Below are 23,115 nucleotides of genomic sequence, written 5' to 3' on the forward strand. Positions count from 1 at the left end.
GGGGTCCTTAGGGACTAGTAAAGCGCTATATAAATACAGGCCATTTACCATTTAAAAGCTAACAACCTGATTACCCCACATACATATTTTGTGAGTTTTTTTTACTCAGAAGTACCACTGCAGGTATTCTTTTGTGCATTAGCAACAAAAACTTAATTTGAGCCTGAGAGGGTTAACATCTTTACGCTCCCGTTCTGCTTGTTTTCTGGTCGCCCCTTAGACACGAAGAATCATGTAACGCAACACGAAGCAAAGCGCGTAATTACCCTTTAACTGTGGCTGCAGCTAAAACTGTTCTTGGGTTTTATTGCATCTCACACTTCACTTTATGCCATCGCTGCCGTACCCTCCTGAATGAGTAGCGTGCAGCTCCGCTATAGGGAAAAGCAGTACTGTAAGGGAAAGTGCCAAAGTGAAGCAGTGCTGAAGGATAAGCCGTCTGTGGATGCAGAGGAAAGAAGGGATCTCCTGTGTAAAAACAGAAACATAATAAATGGGTTAGTTTGTGTAAGTATGTAGTTGAATGCCTTAACAAGGCTTGTACATAATTGTTACATTACAGTGCAGATCTGGTATCTGGTCCACTGAAGATCAGTTTCAAGTGTCTTCTTTACTCTGGGGGTAAACACCGTCTCATTCAGGATATACTTTATTGATTGATGATACTTGTTGTTATTTAAGACTATAGAAATTTTAAAATGTATGGATTTTTTTCGTGAACAAAATATGTTTTAAGATTACTTTAGCTATGATGTGTTGTTTTTTTTCCCTCTTTCCTTCAAATTTCAGTTACAGCAACCAAACCTCAGAGGTCTTTGCCTGGCACAGTGTTGTATTTCTGTTATTTTATCTCTCAGATCACCAGAGTTGTATCAACAGAGCTTGTGTCAAAATATTGTTTTGTTTTTTTGTTTTTGTTATTAACTTTTTTGGGGGGGGGGGGTTCAGGATATGGCTTGTCTCTCTCTTGTTTATCCCCAAGCTGTAAAATGAGGTGTTGAATGTTCTCATAGATAATCCTCCTTAGGTTAAGGTCTCTTTCTCTGTGTTGCTGCGCCTTTAGGAAAAGAAATGTGCAAATTGTAAATCCTGTACAATACGCTGTTGAAAGTAGGAACACAGCTAAGATTTTGCTTTAATACCGTTGCCCATTTATTTTCTAAAGCTGGTTTAAAAACAAAATTGTGATTTATTCATTTAAATAACATTTATTTGTACCTCTAGTAATCATGTACAGACAGAGCTGACAGCAGTGGACCAATATGGGCTCAGACACGAGGGGGAAACGTGCAATATTCCCGAGTAGCACCACCAGATCTTACAGACTGTTGAGGAAACACGTCACAGTGCATTGACAATCAGGTGAACAGGCACATGGTCTACAGACGTCAAATTGCAGAGGGTAACTCACCTTAAAACGGCACTGCCCTAATTTTGGCTGTCGGGTTTTCTCCTGCAGAGAGACATGCTGTTTTGTTGTGATGTTTCCATTTTAGAATATGGGCATCTAGACAGACACACTTAATATTTATAAAACAGTCAGCCTGGTAACAAAACAAATGGTTTACATAAGTGCGATGAACAGCACGTTTACAGATGATGTAACCTTCAGTTTGCGCTGGCCCTCTTCAGAGGCGTCATTTTAAAATTAGCGGTCCTTTTAGAGGCTTCACTTTGTGATGCAGTTGAATTGTATTGTGCTGAGATGTGTTTCTAAATATTTCATCCACTTCACATTTTCAATAGACGACATAAGACATCCTAGATCAAAGGCACCTGTAACCTCTTTAATCAGCACTGATTTTATTTTATATTTTCGTCAGCTGGTTGAGGAGAGTGTGACTCATGCTGTACTTCTGTCCCTCTGCATTTTGACCTTGACAAGAATCGGCTTAAAGCCATAACTCTTTAAAAAAAAAAAAAAAAAAAACAGGAAAAAAGTTGCTTGTTGAAGAATAGCTCTTTGTACATTTATTGTAACTTGAAAAGAAAAAAGGACAGTCAGTCCTGGAAAACATGCAGTCATCTAACATTTTCAGCTACTGAACCATGCTCCCTGATCTGAAACGCCCGGATATTAAAAATCCAGAGAAGCGATCCGTGCAGTTTTTGCAACCTCTGGGCAGACAATCGCTTTGATTCTGCTACCGACACACACATTACCAGAGGCCTTACATTTCCCGTTTTACTGCCTTACATTGACCATTGTGCAGCGAGGACGAACGCCGATCACGCCCCGAACAGACTTCACGGTGAAGGACGTTGTTCGTGTTACTTTGTGGGAAAAGATGGAGGCCATATTTTCTAAACAGGACTTTGGTTTGTTTGACTTTTTTAAAGGAAATTTATGAAGAAGAGAGTGGGACATAATTCACCAACATTAGGTAATCCCATCGCTGTCTCCAGCTCCGCCTCCAACAGTTATTGTTCAAAGGCTGTATATCTGCAACACAATGTCATGCTTGGAAAATATTTTACCTGTACAGGGTGTGTATCTTGTAGGTTTTGGATAACTACATTTTACCCATTCCCTTGTGTTTTTATGTACAGTGTATAAAGAACATATAAAGAACAACTAAGGCATTTGGGCTTTTTTTTTCTTCCACACTGAGTTGAAACGAGGATGTTTTTGTTTTTTTTATGAGAGCAGGAACTGAAGTCAGACTTTACTTTCACAAAGAAATGGAGATTTATTTAGAGAAATTAAAATTTAAAAAAAAATTGAGATACAAATGTAAGACAACCATGAGATGGTGTGAGAAGGTGATATCAGACAGCTTATCTGGGATTAATCATTACTTAAAACAAAGATTTTGCACAATAATTAAATTAAATGAAACTTTTCTATGAAGCTCAGTGTTACAGAAAATCAGCAGCAATGTCTTTTGTTGAAATCAAAAATCTACTATAACAGAATCCCAGTAAGATCCTTGTTGTCAGCAGTTTTATATAGGCACTACTTTCTATCTACTCGATTACATCTGACAGCCATTACAAGCAGCTCACTATGACTTCTACCTTGTGTACCTCAGGAGAGTATCACAGTATTATTTTGCTATCACTATTATTTGATATGAAGTGCATTTCAGTACGCTGACGAGTTACTTTCTGCAGATCTGTTTAGTGAAGGTGCTCTTAGGCTGACGAAGCTGAAGGTGACGTCATCTTCTACCTGTTGATGCCCAGTTTTCTCTGGAAGGCATCCCCGTCTCCCTTCGTAGCTTGCTGTGAGATGAATAGAGTCTAGCTGTTAACAGTTATAACAGCACATTACTGCAATTACAGCTGAAAGGTTTCTGTCATACCTTGTTGATGTCTTTTTGTTTCTCCCGGCTGACTATCTCCTCTATGATCTCCCCTTCTCCTCTCACCAGTCTGTAAGACAGCAGGGGGGGGAAAAGATTACCAGTTTAACCAGGGTGAGGGAATTCTTCCTCCAAACTCCCACTCTTGTGGCACGCTTTCCCCCGCTTACCTTGTCCTCCCTGTTTCAGGGTCCACCACCCTGCGGATCACGCTCTGCCTGGCTTCATACTCCTCTTTGGTGAGGGGCCTCTTAGTGGACAGCCGGGCCTTCTGCTCATCTGTCATGACTGGAGAGGCAAAAATGCACCAGATTCATTTTTGGAAAAAAGAGAGGAGGAAATAACCAGATAACGATATCAGAATGAATATCAGAATTGAGCAATGGGACTACATATACTTTGAGTTAATAAAGGTAAAGGTGCTTTCCTCCGGGAACTTGGGCTTCCTCACACGGTCCTAAAACATGCATGGTGATTCTAACATAGATGTGAGGTAGATAAAGTGCTTAAAGTTTACAAAATAAATGCTGAATGAATGTATGGTTGAAAAGTGACTTTTAGTCTAAAATTTAGGCTGGTAACAAATGCAAGTGACAAGTAGACTGATGGGGATTTGATTTACCAAGACCATCAGAATGAACTAGATGTGAAAAAAAACAAACATTTTTTGTTAACTAAAAAGGAAATACACATTGGGCCACAGCTCTTAATTTAAACCCAGGTGCTTTCAGTGCCAGAAACGCCTACCTATGCAGTCTCTTTACAAACATTTGTGAAAGAAGGGTCATTCTAAAGAGCCTGAGTGTGGTGCTGTAACAGAATGCCGCTGTCCCAACAAGTCAATTTGTGAAATCAACTTGTGATGGTCAAATTATTTAAAAAAAACAAAAACAAAACATCAATCTTTCTACAAATCAAAGATCTTCAAAAACAGGATCTCAATGTCGTCTGTTTACATCACCACTATAAACAAGAAGGGTTCAGACCCGATGTAATCTCGTTCCACCTTGAACCCATCTGCAACTCCTACCGCTGGTGTCCTCATTCGTTCTCCCCATCAAATGCTTTATTTAGATCTATAAAGAAAGAGTGCAGCTCCTTCTGACCTCCTTTAAACGTCTCCATTGACACTCTCAAAGCAAACATCACATCTGTAGTGCTCTTTCTCTGAATGAGGTCATGGTGCTTCTCATTACCTCTCTTCTAAACCCAGCTTCAACAACTCATTCCCGCAGCTTTGTGGCCTGCCAGCGTTATCCTGCTCTGCAGTGCACTACTTCTTAGACAAGAAAGTAATATGTCCTAATAAGTCCTTATGTTTCACAAGCTGCGAAACAAATCCCACTCTTGATTATAAAAACCACAGTTATTTTGTTGTGTCAGACTTTGTGTGACCAGCTGATCCACTGAAGTGAAGTGTGGGGTTGTGTGTGATGTCCTACCAGGCCCGAGCTCCACGGCCCCCTCCTCAGTTTGCCACACCTCCAGGTAGGATGGCGGTTTCTCTGCTGGGCTCTGCTTCATCTCTGCCTTCTTCTTCATCTTCTTCTCCTTTTTCTTCAACTTCTTCTTCTCCTTCTTGATCTGCTTCTTCAGTTTCGCCTTCTTCTTCTTCAGCTGCTGCTTCTTCTTCTTCTTCTTCTTGGCTTCGCTCTTCTTCTTCTCATCACTTGACGAGGATGACGACGATGAGGAGGAAGGGGTGGATGAGGAAGATGAGGAAGAAGAAGACGAGTGCCTTCTGCGCTTCTTTTGTGTTTTCTCATCTGGGGGAGAAACAGAATATAACCCGATGATGAGGCTGATTTTCCTGTGAATGCTAGCATTTCATTTTCCAACCTTTGCTCCTGTGCAACGTCTTCTTTCTGCTCCGACTCCTGCTGTTGGAGGAGGAAGACGAAGATGATGGAGAGGAGGGAGAGGAGGACGAGGATCGTCTCCGTTTCTTCTTCTCGTGTTTTTTCTCTCTGCCAGCTCTGTCGGATGGTCTGCTGCGGTCCATGGCTCACGGAACAACTGTTTACAGACCGTACTGAACGACAAACACGGAAGTGTGCACGTCAAATTCCTTCCGTCGCCTTCTCGGATTGAGGAACCTAGTTCCCACTTCATTTTAATTTTAATTTTAATTATTATTATTATTATTGCTAAATGTACCTGTATATTGTTTACATGATCGAAATAAATTAACAAACAATTATTATAGTTGCAGTGTTTTATTATGAGACACTTTGCAAGGTAATAGACTCACTGTCATCTACACATCTCAAACTAATACACCAAAGTGTCGTCATCTTTAAACACATCTTTATTAAATGCATTCCTTTATTATTATCTTATTTCTTATTTTATTTGAGATATGTATTAATTAAATAATTCCAGTCTTTTTTTCTTTCAGTTTTGGTTCATTTCCAAATACCAGACTGCTACTGCCCACTTAACCCCTGGGGCTCACCCAAATTATAAATCTTCACTCTAATCAAAGTACAGGACGAAGTATTTCCTTGAAGATTTTATTCAAATAAACAAACAAGCAGCCTATATCTGTGTTTGTCATATAAAAAGGGTTTAGGCCAATGTGTGACCCACCTGCAACTGGGACACAAACTTCAACACAAGAGCAGAAAATTAAAAGTAATGAGTACTATCAAACTATCCACTTCTTTTTACTAGTTTTTATTCACTTTTTATATATATAAATAAATAAATAAATGTATATACATATGTAACTGACCACAAAGAATTAATGCAGTTCTGAAGGTAAAAAGAGGGTCCAACCCATTGCTACCTAATAATGTCCAGTGAGTGTATGCTGTCAATTTTAATTAAGACAGAGGTCATTGTCCTTTGTTTTAAGCTACAGTTTGAAACAAAGTAAAAACACCAATATTTAATTTTAGTGAATACCCAAATCCCCCAGATCTCCCTTCTGATTTCAGTCAGTCTTAATTATTTTTTGTATATTCAGTAAATCTGAGACAGAGCGCCAAACTCAGTGAACTCAAACTTTACTGCTCTTCAACTCCAAGATCATTCCTCGAGGCGAGAGGTGCATCCAGTTACAGCAAAACAGGGAAAGAAAAGAACTAGAAAGAAGTGCAGGAAACACGGACATCATTTACTTGGCGGTTAAAAAGTAACAGAAAAACATCATTAGGAGACATTTGTAATATTTATTTCAAAGATTTCTCAAAGGCAATTGTGAATCTTTAAAGCTTGTATACGGATATACATACTTGCCCCTGATGACATTAGCCCTTATCACCCTTTGCACATCAGGATAAACTAATAGAAAGACATACAGCAGAAAGGCTTCAGTCACCCGGCAAGCTAATCCTCACCACCTGCTTTCACTCAAGTTCAAACACTGCGTCACTGTACCAATAAATAACATAATCTCAGAAAATTCTTAAAAGCCCAGCACAATGCAAATGATAAATACTGAAAACACTGTTACATTAAACATGCTGCTGCATCAGTGAATGTAACAGTCTAATTATGGCTGGACCTGGAGTCATGAAAGGTTAACGACATCAGCAGAAAGAGATCCATAAGGCTATCATCTTTCCAGTCCATGTGCAAGGGGAGCATGGCAGGTTGCTCCAAGTAAAAAAATAAAAATAATAATAATAATAATAATAACGGTAGTGTTGGGAAGGTGGAGGGTGGGCTCGTCGGTGGAATGTGTCACTGTTGCTGGGATGTGGTCTTGATCCAATTAGGACGCAACAGCCATGCGGATCCTCTGTGGGGGACACAGGAGGACATTCTTGGCTGCTTTGACAGTGTTCTTCATCAGCATCGCCACAGTCATCGGGCCAACGCCTCCTGGCACTGGGGTGATGAATCCCGCCTTCTGTCTCACACCTGAAAGTGCACAGGAAAAGTATGACGATTAAGACCTTATACACCAAATGAAACTTTCCAGAAATCAGCTCCTCCCAACATCGTGTGTATAAATATAATATGAAAACAACATAAAGGTCACTTTATAAATAACACGGGTAATGAGGCAACATGATGCCAAGCATGTGCTCCAGAAACATGATCACGTTCAGCTTCTAAGAAGCAAAGTATAAGTCTGTGCCAAATGTTTGTTTATCAAACATTTATTTATTCTCTTTCCTCCATGAAGGAAGCGACGTCACTGGTTCGTTTTGCTAGCAGGATTACTCAAAGAGTTGTGCATGTATCTGCATGGATGTAAAGCAAGCTCCAGCTTGGTTGTAATAACTAACTGTGAATTGCAAATGTTCAATATGGGAAAAATCTGACATTTTGTGTCATACTGTCACATATAGAAATCAAATTAAAACAACAAACATCATTATAATGTTTTCTAGAAACTATTACTATACTATTAGTAGGTCACACCGCTTAATCTTCGAATTTGGGCGTTTTCAGTCCCATTGCCACAGCTGTATAAAAATCAAGCACAAAGCCATGCAGTGTGCTTTTACAAACATATATGAAAGAGTGGGTCGCTTTAAAAAGCTCACTGAACTTGAGTGGTACTGTAATAGGATACAGCTGTTACAGAGCGTGCGCGGGGGAGGGGGGGGGGGTTGAAAAAGGTTGCCTGTGGTACATTTTATTGGAACACAATTCAAAATGCCTGTGTGGAGCACTGAGGTGTTTACATATGTTCTCCCTCTCAAGCCTTACCTTCAAAATCCACATCCCCAACCAGTCGGCTCTTTCCAGTGACGGGGTCCTGCACTCTGTTTATTCCGACGTCGATCACAGCCGCTCCCTCTTTGATCATGTCTGCAGTGATGAGGTTTGGAATCCCTGAAAGGTCAGTAACGCACACACACGCACAAAGAGTACAGTTAGTGAAGTACAGCAAAAAGACAAAAAAGATTAAGAAAAAACAAACAACCAACAAACCTGCGGCAGCCACAATGATGTCAGCAATTTTAGTGTGTTGGCGAAGTTGATCCTTTGGAGTATATCGGTGAGAAATTGTGACTGTAGCGTCACCTGCCACAGAGAACAGAGGCGTTAGGGGTGCACACGCTTTAGTTTTATCACCCAGCAATGCGCACACACATCCTGTCCTACCTCCGGGCCTCTCGTGACGGCCGTCTGTGTGCAGCAACATGGCGATGGGCATGCCCACGTTCTTGGAGCGTCCGGCAACCACGACATTCTTCCCAAAAGTAGGAATACCTGGAAGATAAGAAAATTTGCAATCTTTTAGAAAGGGTTAAAATGCTGTTGAAGAATCTGAGAGGAAGAAGGTGGTCACTATAGTTACCTGTGCGTTTAATAATTTCCCAGACACCCCAGGGAGTGGCGGGGAGCATGGTGGACTGATCCAGGCACATGCGGCCCACGTTGACCACGTGGAAACCGTCCACATCCTTGGTTGGGGAAACTGCATTGCAGACTGCACGCTCATCGATGTGTTCTGTCCAAACAAAAGGGAGTTACAGTCAAAACAACTTTATCAACTCGTTCGGCTCACCGTGATAAGGTCAAATTCAGTTTCTCAGAGCAAATTCTGCCTCCAGCATGAAAGAAAATCCAAGCAAGAGACAGCAGGCAGGTGGGCAGTTTTCTGCTCCAACGTAGGCGCTGCAAACGCACGTTCACCAAAGCTTGCATTCAGCCGTCATACTGGATTTCTAGACGCCACGCACACATACGCAAACCCGACTCCCAATGCAGGATTTCCCAGTTTTTCTGTACCTGGCAAAGGCAGCTGTACCAGTAGACCGTCCACGCGGGGGTCTGTGTTGAGTTTATCGATCAAGTCCAGTAACTCCTCCTCACTGATGTTCGTGTGCTTGAGAATCGTCTCACTTGAGATTCCTGTGGGAGGTCGAAGTGTGAAAACAACTCCGCTCACAGGCGAACATTTGCAGTTTTGCCAATCACACGTATGAGGAATGTGCACCACACCACCAAAAAACAAAAAACAAAACCAACACCTACCGACATCAGCCGCAGCCCGTGTCTTGTTCAGGACGTAGGAGTGGCTGGCTGGGTTGTCTCCCACGAGAATAACACTCAGATGGGGTCTTCGGTGGCCGGTTGAGACCCATTCCTCTACATCGGCCCGGACCTCATCCCTAATTTGCCGTGCGAGTTTCTTTCCTGAGATGACCACCGCCTCCTGCCTGGGAGTTGGCGAGACAATTGTGGTCAGAAGACAAGTTATTGGGCATCAAGAAGCTGGGATTCATTGTTTAATTCCTGACAGATTTGTACACAGCTTTATTGAAAAGTGTTGGCCAACATGGCACAAATAACTGCACTGCAGCGCCAAAGCTAAGCCAAAATTCTTTCAACTAGGACTCATGTAAACTCATCTCAACCTCAATCCAAGCACCAGTTCTAGCCTCTAAAATTAGACATTAGACTGGGCCACATGCTTTACTACCACTTATGTTTCAATATGTATAGTAAACTGGTAGAAACAAGCAAGGAAAGTCTTTGAGCATCTAACCATCAGGCACGGTCGGAGATATTCGATGGTTAAAACTCATGTACAGTATTTAGGACTGTACAGACTGCTGCCGCACCGTTTTGTCCTCTTTACACAAGTGTCAAAGATGGTTATCCGTTATATAATGACAAGCAGAGCGCAGGGGCTAATAACTGAAGAGTAATGAGCCATTGACAGTGATGTAACAGTCACTTTTATCCTGTCCAAAGTAATTAAATCCTCAGAGAAAAGGATTGAGTGTTTTGGGGAGAATGGGACCAGTGTATCAGGTCCCAGACGCAATGTGTCGAGGTTACAGGGCTAATAGAAGTTCAAATCCCCCGACAGGCTGAGGAAAGATCTCGCTTTACAAATGTTTGAATCACTCATGTTCATAATGTTTATCTTTTGTTATTGTTTACTCTGCACATGATAACACAGCACTAGTACCTCTTGCAGCTGAGTTTGCAGAAATTTTCCTGGCATATATAAATGAAATTAACTTGAAGTAACGTGATCCCACCAGATCTAATTTCACAAGCAGTGATGTAAGATAATCACACACACATATGTCCTAAATTATCAGCCTTGTGTCTTTGTAAATCACGCAGATCATGTGCAGGACCCACGAGATTTAGGAGTAGTTTTTTTGTGTGTGAAAGATTAGTTAATTGCATGTAGTCATACTGCACTCAGCACGTTTCCAATAAATACCTGCACATGCAGACACTTGTTGACTGGCTGATGCAGCATTACTCTCAGCGTGTTATATCAGGTTTTACAGACAACGTGATCTGATCTGCCCTGCGTGTTCATTTTTCCCTAGGTGTGCACAACTCCATCTCGAACTCCACCTGAAGCCTGCCACTGGGTGCAAGTATTCACACAGATTTCATCAGCCAGCCCCCCCCCCCCCCCCCACACCTCATCTACACCTGCAATATTACCGGCTTGACGCTGGGGGCGCTGCGAAATGTGTTCCACTGAGGACGTTTAGTGCAATAAAACAATAAAAGCCAGCAGAATAAAACCCAGCGACCTCATCCGCGTACACAAAAGCCTACAAACAAGTGGGCACACGGAAAAAAACAAAACAAAAAAGAAGCAAACACTCCCACCGAGTGAGGTAACAGAGCCGCCTCAGAGGTCGTAAAATGACCGTTACAGCCGCTCAGATCGCAGCAGATGTGCGGAGGAGACTCACCTCGAGGCGGACGTGTGCAGTTTACAGACTTGGTGCTGTGTGTGCTGGCACAGTTTCCTGAGAGTCCTGAGCGCTGCCATTTCTCACCGGCTCACAGAAGACGAGACACAGCTACAGCGGGTCTGACGAAGGGAGGCTGGGAAGGAGGAAGAGGAGCAGAGCGGCTTTAAACACCTCCCCCCCGCTCGTGCAAGCTGCCTACGTCACTGCTACCAGCCCTCTGCTGCGGATACAAGAGCCCTGCCCCTTTACAGCAGCCCTGCGTGGCACAGGCGTGGAAGTTCATGAGGGGTACCAGGCCAGAGTTGTTGTTTTTAGAGCTTTAAAGGTATTTTTCACGTACAGTTTCCGCGTTCAAACAACCAGGATCATCATAGTTAACTAAAACAACATTGAAACCAAGTCTAGGTGTGGTAAAAACATTTGAATCAACTGAAAGCTTAAAAGCTAATTCATAAAAAAAAAACTTAAGCATATTATCAGTGTTGGGAAGGTTACTTTTAAAATGTATTCCATTACAGAATACAGAATACATGCCCCAAAATGTATTCTGTAACGTATTCTGTTACGTTACTCAATGAGAGTAACGTATTCTGAATACTTTGGATTACTTAATATATTATCATGCTGTTTACAACTACATGAATGTACTATTGCTGTGATTTATTACTGTTACTGAAGGTCCGCGGCTCCGAACCGTAGTAAAGGGACCTCTGGCTAATACGGTGGGTTCTGTGTCGGGCTCGTAGCGGAAAACTAGCTTTACTTTGTTGTCTGGGTCAACTTTGCTAGCGACAGACAGAGAGAGGCGTTGAAAGGCTGCTCCAACGGAACTTATTGTTTTTGGAGGAAAACACGAACACGGTGTACAGTCGAGTCTTAATAGCTTACTTACAACTGGGCTCGTCACGCTCTCTTCTTGGCTGCAGTGGTTATTATTATATTTACATGCTTCCAGCTCCCGTTTTTGCTCGATGACAGCTCGTACTTTTCCTTTTTCTCCCTCCCTCGCTCACAGACACATAACGTGTACGGCAGTCCATTCTCCCTGCAGCACGGACTACACTGCCTATGATGCTACATTCTTTAGAGCTATACCTGTAGCATTCTGCCTGTTAGCTTAGCACAACAACAACAACAACAACAGGCGCTCTCTCACCCAGGAAACACACAGAGAGAGAGAGCGTAACCCTGTAACCATGGCAACCGTAACGCTGCCACCTGGAACAACAGAACGTAGCTGTCAAACAAAACCCAAACAGTCCTGACCCGCGACAATATGAAACAGGGAAGTACCGCCGTGTAATCCATTTATTTCAACAAAGTAACTGTATTCTAAATACCACCTTTTTAAACGGTAACTGTAACGGAATACAGTTACTCATATTTTGTATTTTAAATACGTAACGGCGGTACATGTATTCCGTTACTCCCCAACACTGCATATTATATACTTGCAAAACTAACTTAATTGTTTTGTATTTTCACAGAACTTTTTGCAGTTTTCACCGCAGGCCAAAGTCACACCCTGCAATGCTCAGAGACACTGCAAAAACCCAAGAACCCCATCACAGACTCTACAGGCTTCAGTGAGCATGTTAAATGTTAAAGGTCATTACAGTATAGTTAGTAAAAAAAAAGTGAACAATCATGGCTTGTTTTTCCCTCTACCCTTGTGGAAACAGGTTAGAGGTTTCTGGTTCAGCTTCGCCCACTTCTGAGGTGCACGAAGAAGAGCAAACATCTGAGGACTCTGACAAAGGCTACAGGCAACAAGGAACTATAGAGTTGTTCTTCATACTATAAATGTAGTTTGGAAGAGTTGCCAGGAGAAAGCACCATGTTTGTCATAAATCAAACACAACAAATCAGCACAAACACTTCATAGCAGCTGTCAGGCAGGGGTGATGATTTGGGCTTGTTCTGCAGCCACAGGACGCTTCGCACTCATCGAGTTGACCGACTTTCATTTTACTCATGTTGTCTGTGTCACTTTTCAGAAATTTGTTCATGGACACGTTTATTAACCAAAATAAAAATAAACATTTGAGAAAAAATCTGAAACAATAATTTGTACTTACAAGACTGACTGAAATAAAAAAAATAAACAGAAAACATTCTTACTTTTTGGCAGTGTGGTCAGATTTGAAACACCTAGACAGCTTAATGAGGCTTTGGTGTAAATTAATTAGCGTAATTTACATCTGGCTTTGCATTTAGATTATGTAATTATTTTATATTTTATTTATTTTATTTATATCTGTAATTTATATTTTATATTGTGATTTTTTTTTTATCTGTATCATGATTTTACTGGAAAGCATTTTGGTGTACTTCGGTCTTTAAAATGTGCTATATAAATAAATTGTATTTGATTGATTAATATCGAGTCTATCAAATGAAGTGTTGTGTTTGTATTGTAATACATTTTCTGAACTTCCTAAATCTTGCTTCTAACTCTTAACGCCCACATTGTAATAAGAAAACTAAAACCAACACTGAAACTGGATTGTTATTATTAGATTACTAAATGATTATCATGGCTTTCTTGGTCAAGTTGAGCCATTGTAATTACTTTATTCCCTATTGGCAGCTTTAACATCCTTTAAAACGTTTTTTTTTTTCTGAAACCATAACAAAGAAAAATACAAATATAATGGCGTACATGGCACATTTATCTATTGGATGTATTAAAGCAGATTTTTATACATTTAAATACTCACTTCTGTACACATAACAAGAATTGTACTTTAGTCAAGCACTTGATTAAATGTAGGTCTTATCTGTACTCATGTTTATTTCAAACTGTGGGCTCTTAAAGGAAAAACATTTCTAAGGCAGTAGATTTTGGGGCGTTAACCCCAGTGTCTGCTGGAGGTTTTGTGGAAAAATGTAATACCTGACTGTACCTTTGGAAACACACTGGTCTGTTCTCTGTTTGCCACTGTTTGTTCTGACTCTTTGGTGTAACCACAAGCTAACAGCCTAGCTTAGAGCTTGGAGAGTACCGAGATGTACTGTAGTTCCTTATCTGGAGAGCACATGCAGGGTGGGCTATAAATGAATATGTAGGTTCTCTGACAGATAATGTTGTATGCTTCAGATCATATGCTGTCTCTCTCTTCTCTTCTCCATCTTTCAGGTACAAGTTCATCTTGTTTCATATATCCAAAGATTTATTTATTTGATTTATATATATACATTTATATATTTATTTATCTTATATTTTGATATCTCTCTGATAAGTTTGTGTTTCCAGACTAATGAGGCCTTCACCTGCACTGATGTGTCTTTTTTTGACTCATATTGCGAGTTCCAAATGCAAATCCAAGACTTTAGACCTTTTACTCCAGATCTTTTATCGGCTTAATTAGTTTTGCTATAATGAGGGAACAGTCCTCACCTGGCCATGAAATAGCTTGTTATTTGACTGAAAATGGAAAAGATTTAAGCTGACAGTCTGCACTTAGATCACATATCCATTGTTTGATTTGAAATCTGACTCTGTCTCACCCTGTCCCTAGGATCTACCTCTGTCACACCAGCCCTCTTCATGTCCTCCTTCGCTACATCCATGAACCTTCTCTGAGGTCTTCCTCTTTTTCTCCTGGCTGACAGCTTCATATTCACCTTCCTTTCTCCAGTATATCCACTATCTCTTCTCTGCACCATGTCCAAACCCTCTCAGCCCATCAAACTCACAACTCACTGCTGTCTCACTGTCCTCATATTAAACAATCAAAAAATCATATAGAACTTAAGGGGAATGTTCTGTGTCACAGTATTACAGTGTCACAGTATGCCACAGTGCTCCAGGATGACACATAAGAAAGTAACAGCTTTCTAACAGAAAGTTCTTGATCTTGGAATATGTACGTAGTAGTACCCACAGGCAGCCTGAAGGGGGCGACAGACTACCGGTTGCGCTGCTACAGACAGCAGACAGAGGAAGAGGGTCTGTGGGTGCAGTTCATGTTAGCCTTCACTGTTGCTGTTAGCAGGCACCACTGACAAGTGCCTCGCACAGTGTACTTCTAAAACGCGTTTTTGTTTATTAAACCAGCTTCAAGAGTTCAAATCGAAGGTCTTAAACGATTCCTGCGCCAAGATGAGCTTCCTGTTGTAAGTAAAAAAATGTTTTTGTTTTTTTAAGCGCTCGTTGAGTTACAGCCGGAGCTTGCGGTTAATGTTAGCTGCGCTTCTACGAAGTTCAGTCAAGGGAAGTAAGCGGCGATAAAATAAGACACCGCTACATAAAGAAGTCAGCTAACCGCATCCCAATCTTAGTATAGTTTTAAGTTATGCTAAAGTCACCCATTTCTTACGCAGAGCTACCACTGATGACTGTAACATGATCGGGAAACTGTTGATTTACAGTTCGCCACAACTCACGAACTATAACTTTTTAAAGTAGTGAGTTAGTACGTGCTAACTTTGCTAGCCTGGTGAGCAGCGCTAACTCGCGTTTGGTTAGCCAGCTTAGCTCATATAGTCACTCTCTAATTGACTTAAGCGATGCTAGACATTCGATTTTTAGTCATGAGCCACACCTTTGGAGGTCTAATCTCGTTGGGTTGTTATAAAGTGTAAAGCAACGCCGCTAATTAAATTTCCGTTGTTTACAGTAATACCGTGACACTGGTGCATTTCCTGTCAGTGGGTATACACTATGATGTGGTTGAGTCACGGCTATGACGCTGTGGAAACCAAAGTTTTTGGTTTGATAGCAAACGCTGCAGCGGTCATCCATCACGAGTTTGGATTCAGCGTGAAGTTCATAGATGTCCACCACCAAGCTTGCATCTGCTGAGTGCACACATGAATAGGAGTCCTCCTGTGTGTAGATCAAGGCCCAGGAAGAGGATCTGCTCTAAGATTAGCCTTTTAAAAACAACACTTTAGAGAAAAGTCTGTTGTTTATATAGTTCACTATCACAAGTTCAGTCTTTATTGTGTTCAGCTCTCTGTCACATTTGATTAGACAGTTTTACCCCAAAAGACCTTATAAAGGAAATAAATAAAAGAGGAAGGAAAACACATGAAAGTCAGCCATGCAGGGATCAGACACAGACAGCTCAACATGTCCAGTTAACAGTATATTTATCAGATATCAGATATTTAAGATGTAAAAATTACATTGTCAACATTTGAAGGCCAGATGTTAACCCCGCAGGGGAGAGGGGGCAGACAGATATGGCCTGTGCCACATGACCACCGTGAAGACAATATTTCTTAGATCCACTTTGATTTCTTTCCAGTGGTAGTCGCTCATCTAAGACCTTCAAGCCGAAGAAGAACATCCCAGAGGGCTCCCACCAGTATGAGCTGCTGAAACATGCAGAGGCAACGCTGGGTAGCGGAAACCTGAGACAGGCTGTCATGCTGCCAGAAGGAGAGGATCTCAATGAATGGATTGCAGTGAATAGTGAGTGACTTAGTACAATGAGCCTGCACACACAGTATCCAACTAACCAGTTAACGTTTGTACCTGTGCCCAGTGTTAGTATGAATCATAAATAAAATAGTTCTGTACAGGCGCTGCACATTTGCACCACCCTGTGGTGTGAAAAGAGTAGTAGGGTTATAGAAGAGTGCACACAGCTGGCAAACTGGTAAATAATTGGTTGTTGCATTAAGCAGGGATTGTAGAATTACATGTTTTATATATTATCTCTAATAAAATATGGTATGTTTAAATATATTTCTTATGTGCATTTTGTGCTTTTAAATCTATTAAACTGTGAGTGTAGAGGATACTAAAATACATATTATAATCTAATTTGTTGCAAACCCCCCCTCCCAGTTCTTTCATCATAATAATAACATGCATAAATTCTGGATAAAACAAATAAGAATTTACTCTTTCCATTAGCGGTGGATTTCTTCAACCAGATCAACATGCTGTACGGTACCATCACCGAGTTCTGCACCGAGACGAGCTGCTCCGTGATGTCTGCAGGACCAAGGTAATGCCAGTCATTGTCCTCCTCATGTTTGTGCTCTTAATTTAGAGTAAAACTATTTTCACTAGGGCATATTTAACTGAAGTCACTTTGTGACACAGCAGGAAAACCACGGGTGTTTAGTTGCTTTATCGATTTGTGTGGTTAATGATGTACACGATGGCCCACTGTCATGTGTATATGGATAATGTCAAGAGCCATCTGTAAGATTTATCAATTCAACACAACAACACCGAGACTAGGGCCGCAGCGATTAGTCACGTAATTTGATTATAAAAAATTCTCGACACAAATTCTTTGCTCCAGTGCTTCATTTAACACGTTACTCTGTAGCACGTAGGTGTTGCCATGGAAATGTGAGCCACATTTGTGACTAAAAACAGACCTGCAATACAAACACAATAAAAAGTTTGATAACATTAGATTGTATTAATTAATTTAATTAAAAACAAAACGTTAAAACTTTTTTTCACAAGCCAATAGAAATTTAGACCGGCCAGCAAAACTCAGAGGCAGAGTAAAGTTAAATTTTTATGCCTTAGTTTAAATTTCATATACATCTTATTTTGACCTTTGACTGTACTTGAGATTATTTATATATTTTCACACTTCAGAGAAGTGGATTTTTGACTTTTAAGACTTGGGTTATTATTGAGCTATGAGAGAAACCTTTTTTAGTGTTTGATACCAAAACATAATGTTTTTGTTGAGGATTTAATTCCCCCCCCCCCCCCCCCCACCTTCCCCCCTAACAAAAAAAAAGACCAACAAAAAGAAAAAGCTAAATCTGTTTTGTACTGTGTGTCAGATAAAGCAAAATTCATCTGACTCATTTCATGCGGGTCCACTTCCTGTGTTTTATCATCTCCACAATTAAATTTTATCTATTTATTTGCCGTTGTTTTACCAGGAAGTGTAACTGAGATAAAAATAGCTTTCTTTTACATAAGAGACCTGGTCCAGCTGTTAAGACCTGATGTCCTGAGTTAACTGCAGAATCAGATTCCCAGATCACATTTTGAGTGGTGAGATGGTTAAGTTAAATCAGCTTCAAATCAGTCATCTGAATGTCACATGAGGAACACGGGAATTCAATCTTGCTCGTGGACCCTGTAGAAGCTGTTTAGTTAGACTCTTCCCCTATCCTCTGTCCTGCCAAGACTTTCTGCGCTCAGTCTCTAATCAGGAGGAAGAGATGAGGGGGTTCACTTCCTGTTGACATAGCCGCCATCAAGACTACGAAACTTCTGCATTTCCCTCTTCTGTTCTTTTTTTTGGCCTGTCAGCTACCAGATGACGTTCCCCTGTCCTGACAGATACACAGTTATATGTAGAGCTCTCATTTTGGTAATCTGAGAGATGACTACTGATTTTCTTCTTTCTCTGAAGGTATGAGTATCACTGGGCTGATGGCACCAATATTAAGAAGCCCATCAAATGCTCTGCACCCAAGTACATTGACTATTTGATGACTTGGGTGCAGGATCAGCTGGATGATGAGACACTTTTCCCCTCCAAGATCGGTGAGTTTTAACAAACTTAAAGCTTTTGTTTGTGTTTAACAGATAGAGGGATGTTCCCTTTGACTTTATTTGTAGCCTGTGAGAATGATTTAATTATGGTGTTATTGGTCTTCTGTGTTTTTGAAAAAAAGACCAAAGAGCAGAAATAAGTTTTTTTTTAGCTGCACACTTGGCATTTAAAGCAATGCAATCCTAAACATACAGACAAGATAACCAAGGGCAGCAGGATAATGGTGTTGGCGGTCCAAGCCAGTCACATGACTTCAGTCCAGCTAAACTGTGTCTTGCATGCTGAGGAGCAGACTGATGCCAAGAAGCCCCTTAGACAAACAAGCTTTCTCTTTGTTCATTTTCTACAGCTGAGGTTTTAAAACTGGAAGACGGTGCATGAGAAGGTTACAGTTCCTGCTGCCAGTCTTTCTGTGAATGTGATACTATCACCTTTAAACTGGAAAAGTATCACTTTAACTATCAGCATTGTAGTTTTATATCAAAACATAAATTTTTAAGCTAGGCAAATGAGCGAAAAGTCCAGCAATCCTCTGGATTTAGGATGAAATGCATAGTGGACATTTGAGGCAGCGCATACTCTTCTCTTGACATCAGCATTTTCCAACCCCTTCTCTCCTACAGGAGTTCCCTTTCCCAAGAATTTCATGTCTGTGGCCAAAACCATCCTGAAGCGCCTGTTCAGGGTTTACGCTCACATCTACCACCAGCATTTTGACTCTGTGATGCAGCTGCAGGAGGAGGCCCACCTCAACACCTCCTTCAAGCACTTCATTTTCTTTGTTCAGGTAGGTGATTTGTGGTTCTACAGCCCCTTTCATACCTGGACTGTTATTTATATATACTAATCTAAAGAGTCCCAAGTCATTTCTTCTCTTACTGTTGGTTGAGTAATCTTTGTGAGGGGGAACTAATAATGTTTCTTAAATTGTTTCCATTTGGCTCAGGTTTGAATAAAAGCATTTTTAAGATAGTGACAACTTCTTGTAATATATATCTACATTGAACCACTTCCATAACTGATACCACATATTTTTGCAATGCTACCTCAGTCTGTAAGCAGTTAAATTAGAATACATGTGACTCATGCACATTCGCCTGACATGAGTATCTTGCTGCAAGACTCTTGTGGAGAAGACAGATGTAGTTAAAATCCTCCTCAAATGTTTGCATGTACACACACCTCCATGTAGAAATAGTAGTCATTACTCTGCTGAAAGCCATAATTAGAAAGTTAGCTCCCTCTTCTCATCCTTTTCATCTTGATCATGTGCACACTAATTCTCTGGCGTCCACTGCACATTAACTTTTAAGTGAAACTGTGATTGGCGACTTCTTTGGCCTCCCGTTTTATTTCTGTTCAGCAGTGTGCTGCATGTGCCTGCACGGCTATTTTTGTCCATGTGGTTCTCTTCAAGATCCTTAAATGTGGTAATGTCCACATAAAAAAGCCCATAAAAGTAATGTGAAGAGCCAAACAGGAAAAAAAAAAAAGAGTCACTTTTGAGGGAAAAAAAAAAGAAGATTCAAACTGATATTTAAACACCTTCACAGACCACACTTGTCACAATAGCTGACATTGCTCAAACACAGGAATAAACTGAGCTACTCTCAGTTGCAGAACAAGATAAAACCACATCTTAATAGGGTGTGGCAGTAAATACTATGTGCTGTTAAGATGTCTTTTTATCATAGACTATACATAATGTACTTAAGTGTCTTGCGTCACACGTGCTTGATGCTAAATGCCAGTTTTAGTGCAGGTACTGATGCTCTAACTGCTTCAACAACAATAATAAGAGGCCATCGCCTGCAAAGAAAGGTCGACATACGCAGGATTCCATTAGCAGTCAGGATAAGCGGTCACACGAATATGGTTGTTAACTCATTAGGTTAACCCAGGGTTTATGAGTCTAGCACTCATGTTAAAGGCGTGGTGTTGGCAGCCATCACAAACATGCCTAGGTCTACTGTCACCAAAGCAGTTTAATTTACAGAAGATAAAACTATAATGCAGACAAAGCAGCCGTATGTGTGTCTGTAATAGGAAAAGCACAGTAGAGCAGTACAGTATTAAGGTCCTGATGGGAAAAGACCTGCTGTGTTAATAAAGTCGAGCCCGTTTGAAGCCAGGAAGGCCGGGGGGTCAGTGAATACAGTCGTGTCTTAAAATCTATCTTTTATGACTGATGTTCAGCGTGGACAGACATACACTTTAGAAGTTAGTAAAAAAACTTTAGATGCTCCTGCTATCAGAGCATGGAGGCCTGAGGTATCTTCCATGAACCCATTCCTAATCTCGGACATAAGGTTATTTCTTCAGAGTAAATGTTAAGTTAACCCTGAAATTACCCAAATCCTGGTTCATAGTACAGGCCTTGTGTTGGTTGTGGAGAGAAATTTTATTTTTGAGCTTTAGTAAATGCTACACTTTTATTTTATAGTTTTACACTGTAAACTTAAAGGTTCCCTGTCTAGTTTTCTCCTAAATAGATAAATAATGTTTACATTAATCATTCACATTGTGTCTATCCATGAGGTCTGAGAACCATTTAATTAAACTTATTTAAAATATATCTTAGAAACTAATCTGGAATACATGTGTAATTTTAAAAAACTTTTTTCTTACAGGAGTTCAACCTCATTGACCGGCGAGAGCTTGCTCCCCTGCACGACTTGATCGAGAAGCTCGGATCAAAGGACAGATAGACATTTCATCACACGTCTTCCCTTCATAACATTTTTTTTCCTCCTTTTTTTCGCTGTCTGTGACCTCTTCTACCTCTGACTTCTAGTCTCAGCTCTGAAAATCTGTGCCTTCCTCCTCGTATCTCCTGAATCTTTGCTGTATTCTTTCCCTTTTGTTCCTTTCTGTTGTTTGCTGTCTTTGAGCCTTTGTTTTTTGTTTATTTTAGCTTCACAAGATCATAAAATAATTTTGTAGAGTAAACTTTTTTTTATATACAGGACTGTGGTTAATGACTCTTTAAGAGCAACCTACTGATTTATTTTTATTTTTTAAATTGGACCAAGGACATTTGGAAGTTAAAGTGAAACTCAGCTGATCCGCTGTAATTACGGAAACTGACCAAACGTAGGTTTTTCTTTTTCTTTTTTAACTCTCTGTCATTAGTTTACAGGGAGAGTAACAGGAAGGATGGAGGGTAGTGACGTTAACAAAGGTTTTCGGAGGGCTTTTGTAACATTACATGAAGGCAGGCAAAAAAATGTAACAGTATATTATAGTATATTAACAGTATATAGAGCTCTCTGTCACGCGCTAGTTGTGTATCTGATATCCCACATGCTAACAGGGGTCTGATTATGTGACGAGATTCAGTGATAGTTAATCGTAAGGTGCCTTTCCTCTTACACCTTAAAGAACATGATCTTAGACTCCAGTAGTTTCAGTTTGGTCACACATTACTGTCTTTTTGCACTTTTTTTCCTTCCTTATTTGATTAAAATAGTAAAATGTGAGATATAGTGCTTTTATTTACAATTTGGTTCCACCTATAGCTTTTATAATGACCCTGTGAAGGGACTATGTAGTGTAAAGTCAACCTGTTAACAGCAAAATATAATCTGTGAACTTTTTTAAAATTTTAGTTCTTTTCTGTGGTGCCGATTAAAGTCAGTGCTGGTACTTAGTTTCTTTGTTTTTCCTTTTATTTTCAAAATTTGTACTAAATATTCCCCCTGAAGTGGACCATAGTGTGATAACTATTACTATTATTACACCTGTACACCTGAGATGTATGCAGTATTTCAGGCATGGTCAGTTCCTCCGGCTTCAAACAGCAGGGCTGTTTGTACTACCATCTTTTTATAAACTGAAGCAGATTATATTCCTGCTGAATGCTTTGTCTGGTTTTATCAAGGGAATTCTTGTTGGACCTAAATTTCTATTGGACAATCACGTGACCAATTATGATCTTAAATTATGCACAACAGGAACTAACTATTAGATTTAGAGGCAGCAGGATTCATTTTATTTTTTGTTACCACTTTGTAAGAAAGACTTGTCGTCATACCAAGGTAAAGGTGTAATTGTAAACTTTTAGTTCACGGCTCACAAGATGCTAGTCAAGTCAGTACTCTGCAGGCATTTCCAGGCATTACCTTGAATCTGTATTCAATGACATGTTTTTGAAATCTATTTTCTTTTTTTTTCCCCTCACAATTTTTATTTTTAAGATTTTGGTATGACGTTACATTTCATATTGCATTGCAAAATGTTGGCTTTATCATTTTGAATCTTGTATAACAAAAAGGGCTTTGAAATGAATGAAACCAGTTGTTTTTTTGTTTTTTGTTGTTGTTGTTTTTTTATTGGACCAATTGTTGGCTGGTCATTCAGGCTAAGAAAGAGTTGTTTGTATGTACCACGTCCACACATTTGCTGTACGTAAGATCAGTGTTTTCTCTGAACAAACCTGTGCCTTACCATAATGGAAGTGTCTGATATGATGGCATTGATAGATCAGAAACTCAATAAACACTGAAAAGACACTGCTGCTTGGTGTGTACTGCATGTCCATGACATGTCTTTTTAAAAGACTATCAATACCAATAGTGTTTCTGACAGTTCATTTAGTAACATGCAGCTGAGCAGTTTCCAGGGAATCATTTTGTAGGGCTTTTACAGGAGCAGATACTGGTGCTGATGCTGGGTTCA

At 40.3% G+C, this 23,115-nt stretch overlaps 3 protein-coding genes across 3 annotated transcripts; 1 reads left to right on the plus strand and 2 right to left on the minus strand.

Annotated features, from left to right (window-relative positions):
- Positions 1-895: 895 nt before the first annotated feature.
- arl6ip4 (ADP-ribosylation factor-like 6 interacting protein 4) lies at positions 896-5,365 on the minus strand. The gene is made up of 5 exons (XM_085181094.1): positions 5,145-5,365; positions 4,748-5,071; positions 3,476-3,593; positions 3,306-3,375; positions 896-3,225 (listed from the first exon to the last, which is right to left on the minus strand). Exons 1-5 carry the CDS (start codon positions 5,305-5,307, stop codon positions 3,169-3,171), a joined length of 732 nt encoding a protein of 243 aa, XP_085037220.1. The 5' UTR covers positions 5,308-5,365; the 3' UTR covers positions 896-3,168.
- Positions 5,366-5,715: 350 nt separating this feature from the next.
- mthfd2 (methylenetetrahydrofolate dehydrogenase (NADP+ dependent) 2, methenyltetrahydrofolate cyclohydrolase) lies at positions 5,716-11,112 on the minus strand. The gene is made up of 8 exons (XM_085181091.1): positions 10,943-11,112; positions 9,246-9,430; positions 9,000-9,122; positions 8,566-8,718; positions 8,370-8,477; positions 8,196-8,288; positions 7,971-8,096; positions 5,716-7,172 (listed from the first exon to the last, which is right to left on the minus strand). Exons 1-8 carry the CDS (start codon positions 11,020-11,022, stop codon positions 7,024-7,026), a joined length of 1,017 nt encoding a protein of 338 aa, XP_085037217.1. The 5' UTR covers positions 11,023-11,112; the 3' UTR covers positions 5,716-7,023.
- A 3,769-nt stretch (positions 11,113-14,881) lies between these two features.
- mob1a (MOB kinase activator 1A) lies at positions 14,882-22,949 on the plus strand. The gene is made up of 6 exons (XM_085181095.1): positions 14,882-15,064; positions 16,201-16,367; positions 16,815-16,908; positions 18,295-18,428; positions 19,062-19,225; positions 21,069-22,949. The coding sequence occupies exons 1-6, from the start codon at positions 15,051-15,053 to the stop codon at positions 21,144-21,146; spliced, it is 651 nt and encodes a 216-aa protein (XP_085037221.1). The 5' UTR covers positions 14,882-15,050; the 3' UTR covers positions 21,147-22,949.
- The last annotated feature ends 166 nt before the right edge of the window (positions 22,950-23,115 follow it).

Source organism: Neolamprologus multifasciatus, chromosome 12 (genome assembly GCF_963576455.1).
Source record: "Neolamprologus multifasciatus chromosome 12, fNeoMul1.2, whole genome shotgun sequence".
Taxonomy (NCBI): domain Eukaryota; kingdom Metazoa; phylum Chordata; class Actinopteri; order Cichliformes; family Cichlidae; genus Neolamprologus; species Neolamprologus multifasciatus.

What these genes read in the sequence shown, in the direction of transcription:
- arl6ip4 (XM_085181094.1), bottom strand. Translation starts at nt 5,307, where the DNA reads ATGGACCGCAGCAGACCATCCGACAGAGCTGGCAGAGAGAAAAAACAC. An exon ending in GGCCGTGGAGCTCGGGCCTG is followed by an intron (nt 3,594 to 4,747) that starts GTAGGACATCAC and finishes TTGCCTCTCCAG; the next exon opens with TCATGACAGATGAGCAGAAG. An exon ending in CCTGAAACAGGGAGGACAAG is followed by an intron (nt 3,376 to 3,475) that starts GTAAGCGGGGGA and finishes GCTGTCTTACAG; the next exon opens with ACTGGTGAGAGGAGAAGGGG.
- mthfd2 (XM_085181091.1), bottom strand. Translation starts at nt 11,022, where the DNA reads ATGGCAGCGCTCAGGACTCTCAGGAAACTGTGCCAGCACACACAGCAC. An exon ending in GGTACAGCTGCCTTTGCCAG is followed by an intron (nt 8,719 to 8,999) that starts GTACAGAAAAAC and finishes TTGTTTGGACAG; the next exon opens with AACACATCGATGAGCGTGCA. An exon ending in CCGTCACGAGAGGCCCGGAG is followed by an intron (nt 8,289 to 8,369) that starts GTAGGACAGGAT and finishes TCTCTGTGGCAG; the next exon opens with GTGACGCTACAGTCACAATT.
- mob1a (XM_085181095.1), top strand. An exon ending in GTGATGTCTGCAGGACCAAG is followed by an intron (nt 16,909 to 18,294) that starts GTAATGCCAGTC and finishes CTTTCTCTGAAG; the next exon opens with GTATGAGTATCACTGGGCTG. An exon ending in ACTTCATTTTCTTTGTTCAG is followed by an intron (nt 19,226 to 21,068) that starts GTAGGTGATTTG and finishes TTTTTCTTACAG; the next exon opens with GAGTTCAACCTCATTGACCG.